General features: G+C 48.1%; 1 protein-coding gene across 1 annotated transcript in view; it reads left to right on the plus strand.

The window, feature by feature from the left end:
* The window catches only part of POU5F1 (POU class 5 homeobox 1), a 25,632-nt gene extending 10,142 nt beyond the window's left edge, over positions 1 to 15,490 (plus strand). The window contains exons 2-5 of the mRNA XM_015408655.1: positions 10,952 to 11,063; positions 12,506 to 12,636; positions 13,051 to 13,212; positions 15,188 to 15,490. Coding sequence (XP_015264141.1) covers positions 10,952 to 11,063; positions 12,506 to 12,636; positions 13,051 to 13,212; positions 15,188 to 15,490 — 708 coding nt within the window. The remainder of the gene's footprint in view (positions 1 to 10,951; positions 11,064 to 12,505; positions 12,637 to 13,050; positions 13,213 to 15,187) is intronic.
* The last annotated feature ends 375 nt before the right edge of the window (positions 15,491 to 15,865 follow it).

Raw genomic sequence — 15,865 nt, forward strand, 5'->3', positions numbered from 1 at the left:
CAAAGCAGGTTCCGCGAACTGGATCCTACTGGCTGCTGCTTCCGGCTGCCATTTTGAATTCTGTGAGCATGTGTCAGAAATTGAATGGCTGCCATATGGTAAAGAGCAAGATGTGGAGCCCCTTATTAGTAACGCCAGGTGGAGGCACAGGTGGTTACAGCTAGAGTAGACCCCAGTAATTCCCCTCTCTACCACACCCTATAAGGGCCACGGTGGCTCAGAGGTTAAGACACTGAGCTGCAGACTGGAAGGTCTGTAGTTCGGCAGTTCGAGATCCTAGTGCCGTGTGTTGGAGTGAGCTCCCGTGCAGTGCTCCGTCTAAGCTGTGGAGTCTTATGAGCAAAAATTCTATTTTGTGAGCTATTGGCATTAACGTTGTGAGCAAGCAATTTGGACGCTGCATAAATTAGCTTGCTCTGGAGTCATCCTTCCTGAGCGAAGACAAAAATGTGTGAGCAGGAGGCTAAAAAACTGTGAGCTAGCTCACACTAACTCAGCTTAGAGGGAACACTACTCCTGTCTCTGGCCCCAGCTCCTGCCAACCAAGCAATTCGAAAGCAAGAAATAGCAGGTAGATAAATAGGTACTGCTTCAGTGGGAAGGTAACAGCGTTCTGTGTGCCTCAGCGTTTAGTCATGCCGGCCGTATGACCATGGAGAAGCCTTCGGACAGCGCTGGCTCTTCGGTTTGGAAACAACGATGAGCACCACCCCCCGGGAGTTGGATTCAACTAGCTTTTGAGCAAGGAAAACCTTTACCTTACCACACCCTATATTCCCAGAGACCTGAATTTATTACCCTTAGTTCTTGCCTCTGTTATGCTTTCTGACTTGGGAGTTCTCTGCTGAATCTTATTTTTTTTAAGCACTGCTACAAAGGTTTCCATCTGTCTCAGGAAAGCAGCATCGAACAGCAAGCTCTTGGGTTCGGAAGCCAAAATCTCTGCCCTCTTGACCACTAAAACCGGCCTAGAGTGGCCTTTTCAAATGCAAAGGAAGGTGGGGGGTAGCAGCCCCATGCTTCCCAGCACAAAAGGAGGACTTGGATGGGAGGACATCAGTGAGCAAACAGGCTTAGCTCCAGGAGAAGCTGTCAACACAGGGGGGGTTGTCAAAGGGGCACTTTCAAGAATAGAACCGGCTTCTTGCAAGCAGGTTTTATGTTAACAGAGCCCGGGGAGCTTCTGGAAACTTTCACATCTTTCCCTCCTGGAGCACCCCCAACTCTGTCCTTTCCCTTGAAATTGAAAGAGGAGCCTTCCTTTCCCCTGTTCTCCAAGCAGGTCCTCCCTTCCCAAAATCTTGTCAGGAGGGGCAGATGCTTGCAGCTGATAAGGATGGAGACAGAGCACAAAATTCTTCAAAGCAAGACTATATTCTTGGGTGGAGAGGGGCAAAATGGGTGAGGGTGTGGTAGGTCTAGCTACAGCCTGGCAGCCTTGAACCCTAGCCCCAGATGCGTAAGGGGGCTTGGCAGTGGTTGCTGCGTGGTCAAATAAACTCTGTACGTGCTTCAAGACACTTGTGAATTAATAGCAGTGTTCAAGTTTTTAGCCTGTCTAACCCCAGATGCTTTGGTTGGACAAACAGTGTCTTCCAAAGGGCTAAATTAGGATCAGTGTTTGCTAGGAAAGAGGGATTAGTAATTCTCTTATCTCCTAGCACCAAAAGAGTCTTGTGTATATTATTATTTTATGGCATTCTAGAACTGGTGCTTTGGGACTGAAAATGAGGCTTGGGACTGTGGGGGGGGGGGGGGGTGGGGGCAAGGGGGGGGGCCCAAAAGGGGGCTCAAAAGCCGTCTCTTCTGAGAGTAGTGGAGCCATGAAGTGCCAAAATAGGAAACATGTTAGCGGTGGGATTCTTTTTGGTTCCTTGTGGGGTAAAATAGGAAGAGGTAAATTGTGTGTGGCTTCTCTTCTGTTGCTTTTGCGTAATGTGTGAAGCTGCCCTCTATAGACTCTTGTGGGATTGGAAGGTGAAGACAGGGTTTTGAGCACAGTGGTGGGAGAAAATGCCAGGTTTTGTTGAGGCTTGTGATCTACTATGTTGGGTACCTGGGGAACAAGAACTTTATATTTTTTAAAAATATATTTATACCCTGCTTTTCTCCATAGTAGAGGCCCAAAGTGGCTTGCAACCTTGTTGTCCCTCCATTTTATCTGCACAACAGCCCTGTGAGGTAGGTTACAGACTGACTCAGAGTCACCCGGCAGGCTTCCATGGCAGAGTGAGGATTTGGATCTGGGTCCACCTTGCCTGTTGGGGTTTGTGTGTTGTGAGCCTGTATAAATATTTGAAAGTGATCCCTCGGAGCTGTAGCTTTGAATCCTGCCCTGACTGTGGAAACTCAGATTGGTCTTCTTTGGGTTTGTCACCTTTGTTTCTGGTTCTGTGTCTCACAGCACTCTGGCATGCAGAGGCAAATGTAGCTGAGGTTTTTCCTTCATCTCTAAACATAAGAACATAACAGAAGACATGTTGGATCAGGCCAGCGAATCATCTAGTCCAACACTCTGTGTCACACAGTGGCCCACAAACCCAAGGTCCATCAGGAGGTCCACCACTGGGGCCAGAACTCCAGAAGCCCTCCCACTGTTGCCCCACAAGCACCAAGAAGACAGAGCATCACTGCCCTAGAGAAAGTGTTTGTTCTGTAATTTTTTGCTGATAGCCACTGATGGACCTCTGCTCCATATGTTTATCCAAGTCCCTCTTGAAGCCGTCCATGCTTGTAGCCGCCGCCACCTCCTGTGGCAGTGAATTCCATGTGTTAATTATTCTTTGGGTGAAGAAGTACTTCATTTTATCTGTTCTAAGCCTACTGCTCATTAATTTAATTGAGTGCCCACAGGTTCTTGTATAATGAGAAAAGTAGAAAAGTAATTCTTTCTCTACCTTCTCTATCCCATGCATAATTTTGTAAACCTCAAATCATGTCACCCCTCAATTGTCGTTTCTCCAAGCTAAGGAGTCCTAACCTCTTAACTTTTCTTCATAGGGAAGTTCCATCCCCTTAATTATTTTAGTTGCCCTTTTCTGCACTTTTTCCAATGCTGTTACAAAAATCTTCACATGTTGAACTTTGCTGTTAACAGCACAGGAGCAATGCTGGGAATGTATGGTGGCAACCCTTCATGGTTCCCATTCAAAGGTTTCTGTTGAAGGCTAAGATCTTCCTTTTGTAAACACAGAATGATCTGAGAACTTCACCTTCTTTCATCCAAAACATTCTCCCCCCACCTGTTCTGTGCAGCTGTTAACTGAGCCGGCCCATCCCAGATGTATTCACAAAACAGAAGATAAACTGATAATGTTTGGGGTGTTGTGAGGAGCTGAGGAAACTCCATTCCTTACTTGGGTGTAAGAGGTCTTATCAGCCCACTCTTATCAAGATTAGAACCCAACCCCAATCAGCAATCCTATGAACAGACACCCCCCCCCATACAAGACCCTTTGTATCCACAGTTGCTTATTCTGAAAGGGGATCATTCATCACTTATCAGTTCTGCAGTGCTTTCTTTTTGTTGTTCAGTCGCACAGTCGAGTCCGACTCTTCGCGACCCCATGGACAAGATCATGCCAGGTCTTCCTGTCTTCCGCCGTCCTCTGAAGTTTGCTCAATTTCATGTTCGTTGCATCTATGACACTGTCTAACCATCTCATCCTTTGCCGTCCCCGTCTTCTTTGACCTTCAATCTTTCCCAGCATCAGGGTCTTCTCCAGTGAGTGCTCCCTTCTCATTTGGTGGCCAAAGTATTTGAGCTTCAGTTTCATTATCTGGCCTTCCAGGGAACAGTCAGGGTTGATTTCTTTGAGGATTGACTGCTTTGTTCTTCTTGCAGTCCAAGGTACTCTCAAGAGTCTTCTCCAGCACCATAGTTCAAAAGAATCTATTCTTCGGCGCTCGGCCTTCCTCATAGTCCAACTCTCGCAGCCATACATGACTACTGGGAATACCATTGCTTTGACCATGCGGACTTTTGTTGGCAGGGTGATGTCTCTACTTTTTATCATGCTGTTTAGGTTCGCCATCGCTTTCCTCCCAAGGAGCAAGCGTCTTTTAATTTCATGGCTGCAGTCACAGTCTGCGGTGATCTGGGATCCCAGGAACGTGAAGTCTGTCACCACTTCCACGACTTCCCCTTCTATTTGCCAAGGAGTGCTTTCTACATTGCTACAAAGTTAACAGTTCTTGGGTGCCTTTATTCTCTTATGAGAGCCAGCATGGTATAGTGGTTAGTGTCTGCTTAGGCTCTGGAAAACCCAGGTTCAAATCCCTCGCTGGGTGACCTTGGGCCACTCAACACATGGTCAGCCTAACCTACCTCATTGGGCTGTTGTGAGGATAAAATGGGGGAGAGGAGAATGATGTGAGCTGCATTCGGTTCCCTTTGGCTGAGAAAGGCAGGATATAAAGAAAAATAAATAAATTATAAGCTCCGTGTGTGCCCACTTAGGGTGAGTTTACTCCTTTGTGAGGAGCAGCACCAATCTCACCTTGACCTGGATAGCCAGGCTGGCCTGATCTCATCAGATCTCGGAAGCTAAGCAGGGGTCAGCCCTGGTTAATATTTGGATGGGAGACCTCCAAGGAATACCAGGGTCGTGATGCAGAGGTAGGGGATGGCAGACCGCCTCTGAATTTCACTTGTCTTGAAAAACCCTATGGGGGGTTACTATACGTCAGCTGTGGCTTGAGGGCACTTTCCACCACCAGCATCAGTAAAGCATGCCATAAAAAGGTAAAGGTTCCCTTGCTCGAAAGCCAGTCGAGTCTGACTCTAGGGTTGCGGTGCTCATCTCCGTTTCAAAGCCGAAGAGCCAGCGCTGTCCAAAGACGTTTCCGTGGTCATGTGGCCGGCATGACTAAACCCCAAGGCGCACGGAACGCTGTTACCTTCCCACCGAAGTGGTACCTATTTATCTACTTGCAATTTCTTGCTTTCGAACTGCTAGGTTGTCAGGAGCTGGAACTAGAGACGGGAGCTCACTCCGTCATGCGGCACACTCGGGTCTCGAACTGCTGAACTACCGACCTTCCACAGCCTGCAGTTCAGCGTCTTAACCACTTGAGCATACCATACTTATGTGCTATCCACACTCCTGCTTGGACAGGGAGTAAACAAGCAGAGAGGAAACGTAGTGGCTGTCCCAGAACTCCTTGCAATAAATCAGGGCAGATGCAGGGTTCTGCCTTACTCCCCCCCCCCCCCGTCTACCCCCCTGCATTCTCTTCCCGGAGCTGGTTCATGCTGTCCCTTCTAGTAGCTCTGAGGAAACAGTGGGTTGCTGCAATGGGGAATTTGTCAGTGGTGTCCCCCCCCCTTAAATTTGTACTTCAGGGAATCCCCCCCCCCAAACGCTGTGAGTACCTGTTGTAGAAACTCTGCATGTTAGAAGATCCCAAGGTTCATTCTAGAACACTCACTAGGCAGGCCTGTAGAGTCCTGGGAAACATTTTGAGAAAGAGAGTATGCGTGTCCTTAGAGTGGCTTTGTGTGTGTGTGTGTGTGAAAGTGCTGTCAAGTTGCAGCCTCCTTATGGAGACCCCGCAGGGTTTTCAAGGCAAGAGACATTCAGAGGTGGTCTGCCATGGCCTGCCCCTGCATAGTGACCCTGGACTTTCTTGGTGGTCTCCCATCCAAATACTGACTGGGGCCAACTCTGCTTAGCTTCTGAGGTCTGATGAGATCAGGTCAGTTTGGGTCATTCAGGTGAGCGCTAGAGTGGCTCTAGATCAGTGATGGCAAACCTTTTAGAGCCTGAGTGCCCTAACTGTGACCCAAAACCCACTTATTTATCTGGACCCATGAAGCACCAAGACAGATCTTTCAACAAATTTTTGTTTTTAATCACTGTGTTTTTGTTTGCGTTTTTAATTCTTTCGAGCTGCCCTGATCCCCGTGTGCAGGGAAGGGCAGGATAAATTTTTTTAAAATAAATATAGTCTTCCAGAGTAGGGCTGCTAACTTCCTGGTGGGGTCTGAAGATCTCCTGGGATTGCAACTGATCTCCGAACTACAGACATCAGTTCCCTTGGGGAAGTTGGCAGTTGTGGAATAATAATAATACCTTTCAATTTATTGATCGCTCATCCTGCAGAGCTGCTGGCTCTGAGCGATTTACAGCTACACAAGTTTTCACAAGGGACTAACAATGTTTCATAGGGTAAGGGAGGACAACATATAATTCTTTAAATCGCACACTTTTGCAGCCGACGGGGATTTTGTTCCGCTGTAAGCTTCAGGCGTGTTCCGGACGGCATTCACTTTTTCGGTGTGGCTAGATGAAGGTGGACTCTGTAGTATTACACCCTGCCGAGGCCCCCTCCATTCTCAAAACCCCGCCCTCCCCAGGCTCTATCCTCCGATCTCCAGGAATTTCCCAACCTGGAGCTGGCAGCTCTGCCTCCTGAGTCTTAACTGCAGTGTCGTAATCACAGCGCTCCTGGCTTTTGCAGTTAACTTAAACTGAAGGGGGGGGGGACTTGGTCAAGGACTTGCAGCCTTTGGGTGGTCGCTGTGTGATTCAGACTGGGTGTTTCAGGTTTGGCTTGCCAGCCACAAGCATGAGAAAAACAGACCACGGAAACGAGCAGGGCAGGAGAGCCTAGCTCCTGTCATTATTGAGATTTGCTGCATCCATTGGTAACGGGGAAGCGTGTGCCCAGTGTGGATCCAGCTCCCCCAAGTGTCCCTCAATGGACAACAGCAATGATTCCCAGTGTGTACTACAGCACATTAGCCTGCTTTGGGAGATTAAGCTGCTAACTGGGAGCTATCTACCACTCTGTGCCAGTTGCTACACAGGATGCTCTGTCACAGCATCCTTCTCTCCGCTGATAGATGGCAAATAACAGCTGTTGATAGGAGCTGCGGTGGCTCAAGTGGTTAAGATGCTGAACTGCAGGCTGTGGAAGGTCAGTAGTTCAGCAGTTCGAGACCCAGGGTGCCGCATGACGGAGTGAGCTCCCGTCTCTAGTTCCAGCTCCTGCCAACCTAGCAGTTCGAAAGCAAGAAATTGCAAGTAGATAAATAGGTACCACTTTGATGGGAAGGTAACAGCGTTCTGTGCGCCTTGGTGTTTAGTCATGCCGGCCACATGACCACGGAAACGTCTTCGGACAGCGCTGGCTCTTCGGCTTTGAAACGGAGATGAGCACCGCAACCCTAGAGTCGGATTCGACTGGCTTTCGAGCAAGGGAACCTTTACCTTTACCTTTTAACAGCTGTTGAGAGAGACTCTCTCAGCTGGACTGTTGCTTCTGCATTCTCTCAACAGATGTGGTTGTGCATGCGAGTTTGACTGCTGCTCGGTTATTACATCTCCATACAGGCATAGAGAATCCAAATTGTCCGTTGGGAAATCACTGCTGTGCAATATGTTTACATCTTTTTTTGGGGGGGGGGGGTGTTACACAAATTAAGAGGTTAGGTCTAATGAAAGCCATTACCTGTGACGGCTGAACTGAACCTCCATGTTTTCCAGCAGTATATCAGTAGTGCTAGATGCTGGGGGTAAATGAGGAAAGGGTGTGTGTGTGTGTACCCTGTGTAATCATTGTACCCTGATTATAAGCTTCCTCAGGGTATCTGACTGCTGTTGCAGACTGCACTGGGCTAGACTTACTTATTTATATCCTGCTTCTCTACCCAAATTGGAGCTAAAATGCCTTACAAGAGTCTCTCCTCCTGTTAATGTTCAGTACAGCCTTACATGTTAAGAACATAAGAGAAGCCAATGTTGGATCAGGCCAATGGCCCATCCAGTCCAACACTCTGTCACACAGTGGCCAAAAATACCAGGTGCCATCAGGAGGTCCAGCAGTGGGGCCAGGACACTAGAAGCCCTCCCAGTGTTGCCCCCCCCCCAGCACCAAGAATACAGAGCATCACTTGCCCAAGTTAGGTTAGGCTGAGCATGTGTGATTGGCCCAGGGCTGCCCAGTAAGCTTCCATGGCAGGAAGGGGGGGTTCAAACCTAGGTCTTCCCGTTCCCACCACACCACTGTGGCTCTTGGCCTGATCTGAACCTGCAAGACACTGTTCCTCCTGCTCATGGGCCCTCCCTGTCACTAGAACATAATGGAGATGTCAGCTCTGAAGTGTGAAAATGTGTTCATGTGTGTAATGGAGGGGCGGGAGGTTGGTGGGATTTCATCTTTGCAAGAAATAATCCCTGTAAAGGAAGCTTCAAGAATGGGCAGAGATTGAGAATCAGGATTCTCTTGTCTTGTCTTGTCCTTGTGTCTTTTATTTTGGTTTTCTGCGGAGGAGGGTGGGTAGTGGCTCAGATAAAAATTCAAATTCTGGGAGAGACACTTCAGTGGGCCATCAGGGTCAAACAGAAGCCGTCACTCAATGCAGATGATGCCACAGCTGTTGCATAACAAGATTCCAGGGTAATGATGTGTTCCTTGCTGACAGCGTGGCCCTAGGCTGAAAAAGGACAAGTCTGCTAAAGTAAAAGAGAGAGAGAGAGAGAGAGAGAGAGAGAGAGAGAGAGAGAGAGAGAGAGAGAGAGGGAGATCCTCTTGGATCTCCCAGGTATTTCCACCTGGCACTTGTTTACTTCTCTCGCTGCAGGAACAGAGAATGGGGATTCTGTGTATTAGCTTGACTCCTCCAGACGAAGAAGGAGGGTCTAGTCAATTAGAAGAGATTGGTAGGAGGAAGGGAAGCCTGGGTTCTTGGGCCCTCTAGGAGAGCAGTAAATTCTCTGGGTTTTTGGGTGCTTTGCAGGTCTCTCAAAACACACTTGCTGCTGTTTTGCCCTGACAATATATATTGATAGCTGCTTGCAAGTTTCTCCTTAGGGCACATAGTAACTCCTGGGCTACATATATACATAAGTGCTGTCAAGTTGCAGCTGATTTATGGAGACCCCAGCAAGGGGCTTTCAAGGCTAGTGAGAAAAAGAGGTGGGTTGCCATTGCTTTCCTCTGCAGAGTATAACTTGGTGGTGTCCCACCCAAGTACTGACCCCGCTTAGCTTTCAAGATCTGACGGGACTGGGCTACATGTGGTCATTTCAAGTTAGGAAATGGATGGAGATCCTTCTTACTCCATGTTATGGTATAAATCAGTTCTGCACACACTTAGGAACTGAGTTCCCTGGTATTCCCACACACCTGACAGACACACATCTGGTGGCTATGAGGATTGGCCCTCTGGGGGTATTGCTGTGAGTATAGCTGTGTGTACATTTGGCTGAATCTCTCCTGGCAGTATCTGATTGTGGTTTTCAAAAGCGTGTGAACTCAAGAGCAAAACACCCACATACGTTATTGTTCTGTGTGGTGAGGTCCCTCATGCAAGAGTCTTATGTGTGAAGCAGCCCATACTGCTGAAAGGAAAGCCATATTTACCCCAAGGGAGAAGTTACACTTTTGGATACAGGGCTAGTTTTCTGTTCTTAGCCAATTTGGAATATATTGGAAGGTGAGGGAGGAACTTGGAAGCTTGGGCAAGCCTCAGGTCTCCCAACTTCTTGCCGTTTTTGCTGAGTGGCGGGGCCAAAGAGTCGTCGGTCAGAACTCAGCAGTCCAGTAGCTTCCAACTGGCGTTCCAAGGAACCCTGAGATTCCTGGGAAGGAGAGTAGGAATTCAGGGTAGGCCTCTGACTGGTCCAGCCCTACCTAGTTACTCCCAAGGGTAGGCTTGGACCTGCCTAGTTCTTATCTGGCGAACTCCTTTAATTTTTTACTTGTGTTCAGTTAAGAGAAAACAATAGAAATAACTTGACATTTAGATCAAAAGATTGTTGCTTTACACTTGTGGAAGTCTGGGTCATGGCTGGTAGATAGAGGTGACCTCATAGTCATGGCTGGTAGATAGAAGTGACCTCATAGTCTTGGTGGCGGTGGTGGGCTTAGCTCTATCTTTCCTTGAGCTGGAATCTCACCCCTTCTGGCGAAGTTCTCGGAGTGTCTGGACAAGAAAAACAAACAATGCTGGATGTTCTTCCCTCAGACACCTTATTTCAGAGGGTTGCCAGCTCTGGGTTGGGAAATACCTCATGGAAAGTAGCTTTGACCCTTTCAGAAGTTCATACCAGGGAAATCTTGCTGGTCGTTAAGGTGCTACTGGACTTGAATCGTAGTCCTTGTGGACTCGTTTCACTGATGTGATAGGTTGTAGGTTTTTATTTTTAAAACATGGTTGGTTGAAGCATTACTGCCTGTGAAAAGCTGGTCCGGTTCTAGGGAGGGGTCAGAGTAGACAGTACTGACCTTTATAGACCAAGGGTTCAGTATAAGGCAGAGATCTCTTCTCTCTTGCTCCGGATTGTAAGACTAGGTCTAATGGGTGGGAGTTACAAGGGAGTCGTTACCGGCTAAATATCAGGAGAAACTTCCTAACTGTAAGAGTGGTTGAGCAGTGGAACAGACTGCCTCTGGAGGTGGTGGATGCTGGACGTTTTCAAGCGGAGGCTGGACGACCATCTTTTGGGTATGTTGTAGGGCTGTCTTTTGGCTATGCTCCTGCAGAGTGCAGGGGGTTGGACTAGATGACCTGCAAGGTCCCTTCCAGCTCTAAAATTCTATGATTGTATGTGTTTAACCTACTGAGGACCACTTCCATCTTGTAGTGTGGCTTCTGCGATCACTAATAGCAGGAAACCTCTAGTTTAAGTGGTTTTAGGCTGACTGATTGGGTTCTCTTGGAAGGAAGCTGTTATAAGGCAGCCAGCTCTTGATGTCTTTTAAAAATTACTGGCCCTTGAGCAGAACCACTGAGGAAATGAGAACCTGACACAATCTGTCATAAACTGGTGTTGTTCACCTGATAGAACACTGTCTTACTGGTCAGACCAGTAAAATGCTAATTTGTTGTCAATGCTAGAAGCTATGTGGGGAGTAGGGTAGTGGGAGGAAATATTGGTTTTATTATTTTCTTAACTGAAGCCCTTCCCCCCCCCCCCCCCCTCTTCTTTCTCTCGTTCCTCAGGAGATTCCCACCTCAGAAGAAATGGAACAGTTTGCCAAGGACCTGAAGCACAAAAGAATCACTTTGGGCTTCACGCAGGCAGATGTAGGACTCGCCCTGGGTGTGCTGTATGGTGGGTAATGCTACAAAGTGCTGGATGTGAAGATTTGATTTTCTGGGGAAAGGGGGTCAAAAATTGATCCTGAAGAGTAGAAAAGGATATTGATAAAAAATTTTAAAAATCTGGTTTCCAAGAGAATTGTCCTCCCTTCCTCAATAAAACCTTTTTTTTTTACAAAAAGCCTTGAATCTATTTAATTTTAATCCTTTTATAACAGATAATGGTTTTAAATATGAGGTTTATCTGAATATCAGGGTATAAACCTTAGGGTTTGGAGAGTTTAAAATATTAACAATTTTGTTATTGATCTGCCTTGCCTCTTTTCCCTAATAAAATTGCCGCAAAAGTCTCTTACAGTCAAGATTTAGTTCAGTTTTTCAGTCGGTCTCTACATGGAGTGTTCAGATTCAAGTATTTTTTCCCTGAAATTTGATTTGTAAGGTTTAACCAGATTTTGTATTTGTGCGGTACCCTAATAGACACTTGAGGGTGTTTTTGAATAACCCTTTCTTGAGTGTCCACCACTTTCCAAGGTTTTCTCCCATTTCTAGTCTCAATTACTGTAATGCCCTCCATATGCATCTACCCTTGAAGAGAATCCAGAAACTTTAATTCCTAATGCAGCGGCTCATTTTTTTAAAAAAAGTGCTCAGATTTGACCGTATAACACTTCTTTTGAAACCCCTTCATTGGTTGCCTGCTTATTTCTGGGTTCAATTCCAGGAATTGGTTTCTACCGTTAAAGCCTTTCCTCAACCTGTGACCTGCATAATTTTTATTTTTAGCTGTAAGCCCCATTCCTCTAGAATGCCTTGCCTGAGGAAGTGAGACTCTAGCGGTATTTAGGAAATGCTGCAAAAAGCAGTTATATTTAAGAAGGCACTTGAGAGAGACGAACTTTTGCTATGGCTGCTGTGTTAAATGTAGGGTTGCCAAGTCCGACTTACCTTGCCGGCGGGGGACTCTGGGGTGGCCCCCGGCACCGCATGCATATCACAGGGAAGTGACGTCATGATGCCGGGCACGCTGGGGGCGGGGCTATGACCATACAAGGGAAAACCATAGAGTTTTCTCTTGTATGGCCGTGGCCCCGCCCCCAGCGTGCCTGGCGTCATAACGTCACTTCCCTGTGACGTGTACGCTGGGGCAGGGTCCCGATTCCTGGCGTCGGGGAACGGGCCTCTGGTAAAATGTGTTTTTGGACTCCCCCCCCCGTGGAGATGTATGTTCATTTAAAACTACTGGAGATGTTATCAATGATCTGTTAATGTTTTTTATCTTATCTATTTATCTTACCTCAAGGCCTTTTGTGTGGGGGGGCAGGAAACATCTTTTGAAATAATAAATAACATGTTGGTCTAGTGAAATTCCCAAGCTGGATTTATTGTTCCCACAGCTAAAGTTGTTGCCAGCGTTCCTGATATCCCCCCCCCCCCCTTTCTGTCCTTCTGCAGGGAAGATGTTCAGCCAGACTACCATTTGCCGCTTTGAGGCCCTGCAGCTCAGCTTCAAGAACATGTGCAAACTGAAACCGCTCCTTCAGCGCTGGTTGCATGAGGCAGACAGCAATGAAAACCTCCAGCAGGTGAGCGACCAAGGTGGGAAGGTACAGCAGGTGCCCTGTGTTTTTGATCAGGCCTTGGCGTGAGCTAGGGAAGGAACGTGCCTCAGTGGTAAAGCGTCAACTTGGCACACAGAAGGTCCCAGGTTTAGTCCTTGACATCTCCAGTTAAAAGGCTGTGATTGTGGATAATGTAAAAGACCTTTTACCAGAGGCCCCGGAGAACCATGGCCAGTCTGAGTAGAGTCAGTACTAACTTTGATGGTCCGATTCAGTATAAAGCAGCTTCATGTGTTCATGGCTCAGGAATCGTTTGAAGGACCTGGGATCTGGCGTCCTTATGGCTACACCAGGGGGCTGGAAGGGCTCATCCAGCTATTGGGGGTGGGTGGGTTTGCAACATCTAAGCAGTGTTCCTGGACCTCCCCTGTCTCCCAGTTGTGCTCTTCGGAGTCTGCCATGATCCAGGCTCGGAAACGCAAACGTACAAGCATCGAGACTACTGTGCGGGGCTCACTCGAGACTTACTTCCTGCGCTGCCCCAAGCCCACCCTGCAAGAGATCTCGCAGATTGCCAATGACCTCCACCTGGAGAAGGATGTGAGTGCCTGCCTCTTTGCTCCTGCGTTACAGGTCCGGATCGGTGTAGCGGTTAGAATGTTAATCCAGGCCTGGGTTCAAATCCTTATTCGGCTATAAAACTCACCTTGGGCTAGTCCCTCTCTCAGTCTGACCAGCCTCCCAAGGGTTACAATGGTAATAATTAATCATTAATAATAATAATGTTATGGCATTGTGTGTAGTATAGCCAGGAGAGCCTAAGATTGGCAGGCAGAAGTTCTAGCTCTTCTAGCATAATGCACCAGTAGGTGGCGAACTAGACTTGTTCTTAAGGCAAGAGACGTTTCAGAGGTGGTTTGCCGTTGCCTGCCTCTGCATCATGGCTCTGGAATTCCTTGGAGGACGCCCTTCCAAGTACTAGCCAAGGCTGACTCTGTTTAGCTTCTGAGATCTGATGAGATTGGGCCAGCCTGAGCTATCCAGGGCAGGGCAGGGTAGGGTTAAAATTAAAGTGAGAATCATGTATGCTGCTCTGAGCTCTTGGAGGAAGGGCCAATGGAGGGGACACACACACACAGATTTGATTCTTCTAGCCCCCAATGGGGCAGAATTTTTTCCCCCCTGTCAGTCCAGCTTAAACTTGTCATGTCATATATTTTTTGTGGCGTGGGAGTGGAGCAGCATGTGCAGTATTCAGAGTTGTAGTTCCATTCAAAGTGTATGACCAGATGCTTCAGGTAACCCGGTTCCTGTCTGGTTGTGCAAATCGCCAGAAGATGGCCAACTGTCGCTGCTGGCTTCTTAGGCGTGCTTCTTCCGTAGGGGTCAGCAAAGGTGCACAACATAAAGGGCCTGAAGAACAAGTCCTCTGCCTTGCCCTCTCCTGCTGCAACCCTTTGGGCTCCTTGGGATTTCATCCCTGAGTGTTGCTGCTCCCCAGGAACCGCTTGGGGGCAGGGCAAAGTTGGGTTCTGCAGTAGGAGGAGAGAAGGGGTGGAGACTGCGCTGCCCCTCCTCCAGAAACCGAAGAGAAGGATAAGATCCCAGGCTTAGTTGCCAAAGCCAAATGGGGACTTTGATTAAAAAATTACTTTTAAACTGTTGTTGAAACTTTCCTGATTCGTTGGTGTGTGTGTGTGTGTGAGGCCATGCTGTGCCAGAATAGCCAGCGTCAGATGCAGAACCCTCAAAAGCAGGCGGAGACCCAGGTATGATCCTCGGCTCAAGAATTTCCCATCCTGCCCTGACCTGGATAGCCCAGGCAAGCTCAGTCTCGTCAGATCTCGGAAGCTAAGCAGGTCCTTGGATGGGAGACCTCCTTGGGATACCAGAGGCAGGGGCAGGATTTATTCAGCTCTGGATATCCTCCAGGCCCCAGTAGGGGCCAGTCACCAGAGGTTGCACATGTCTTCCAGGTGTGCGCACACACGCACACACTCACACAAACACATGCACGTATAAAAAAATATTTTAAAATTTTCCCATCCCTACTCAATCCCAAAGATGGGGGGCTTAGAGGTCGTGGCTTCCCGGGTCTCCCGGTGACTAGATTGGGGGTTCGAGAAGTATGGATGACTCTCTGATGTCCAAAGGAGAGGGCTTGTACAACTCTGTGTGCGGTTAAGTGTGCGGACTCTAATCTGGGAGAACCGGGTTTGATTCCCCACTCCTCCACTTGCACCTGGCTGGATAGCCCTGGGCAAGCCATAGTTCTATCAGAGCTGTCCTTGAAAGGTCAATTCTGGAAAGAGCTCTCTCAGCCACACCTCCCTCACAGGGTGTTGGTTGTGGGGAGGGGAAGGGAAATGAGTTTGTAAGCCGCTCTGAGACTACAAGTGAAGGGTGGGGTATAAATCCAATCTCTTCTTCTTCTTCTGTCTGATCAGTTCGCAAGGTGGGCGGGAAACAGAGGGCAGGCATAAAATGGCCCATGTTGTGCCCTGAGGTGTGTGTGTGTGGGGGGGGGCTGTTGCTTTGGCAGTAATCTGTATGTCTTCTCTCCCTGCATCTGTAGGTCGTCCGTGTTTGGTTCTGCAATCGCCGCCAGAAGGGCAAGCGCAACTTAGGAGCGGGCTCTCGGGATGAATATGACAGTTGTGCTCTACCACCACCGCCTTTCCCTCACGGGCCACTTCAAGCTCAGCCCCCTGGGCTCAGCCCCACCCACCACCAGCTAGCCCCGCCTCCTCCGCACCCTCAGGGCTACAACACAGCTACCTTCGCTGCCCTTTACCTCCCCCAGTTCCATGAAGGAGACCCCTTTGTCCCCCCCACATCGGGCGCCCCAGTTATGGGCCCACCGATGCATTCAAGCTGAAGGGTCCTCTGACAGACCTCTCCTTCCTACTTTGTTTTGTTTTGTTTTAATTAATCACAGGGAAGGTGCCACCATTAGATTTTTATTTTTTTTAACCAAGGGATCACTTGGGAAGGGGAGAGGCTTTATTTTTTTATCTTGCTTTTGTCTTTCAAACCAGGGATGCAGGACTTCTTGGTGTGTTCTTGTTAGCTCTCAAGGGAACATGGGCAATACTTCCCACACCCTAGAATGCAAGGGGAGGTGGTATCTAATTCACTGTAATCAGGGTTCTAGATTGGTTTCTTATAACGCCTCTGAGCTGCAAGGTGCTTTTCATAGATTATCTGCTGTTCTCCTTTAAACCTCTAATAATTCCTTTGGATGAGACTGTAA

Source organism: Gekko japonicus, unplaced genomic scaffold (genome assembly GCF_001447785.1).
Source record: "Gekko japonicus isolate JY-2015 unplaced genomic scaffold, Gekko_japonicus_V1.1 scaffold1973, whole genome shotgun sequence".
NCBI lineage: Eukaryota > Metazoa > Chordata > Lepidosauria > Squamata > Gekkonidae > Gekko > Gekko japonicus.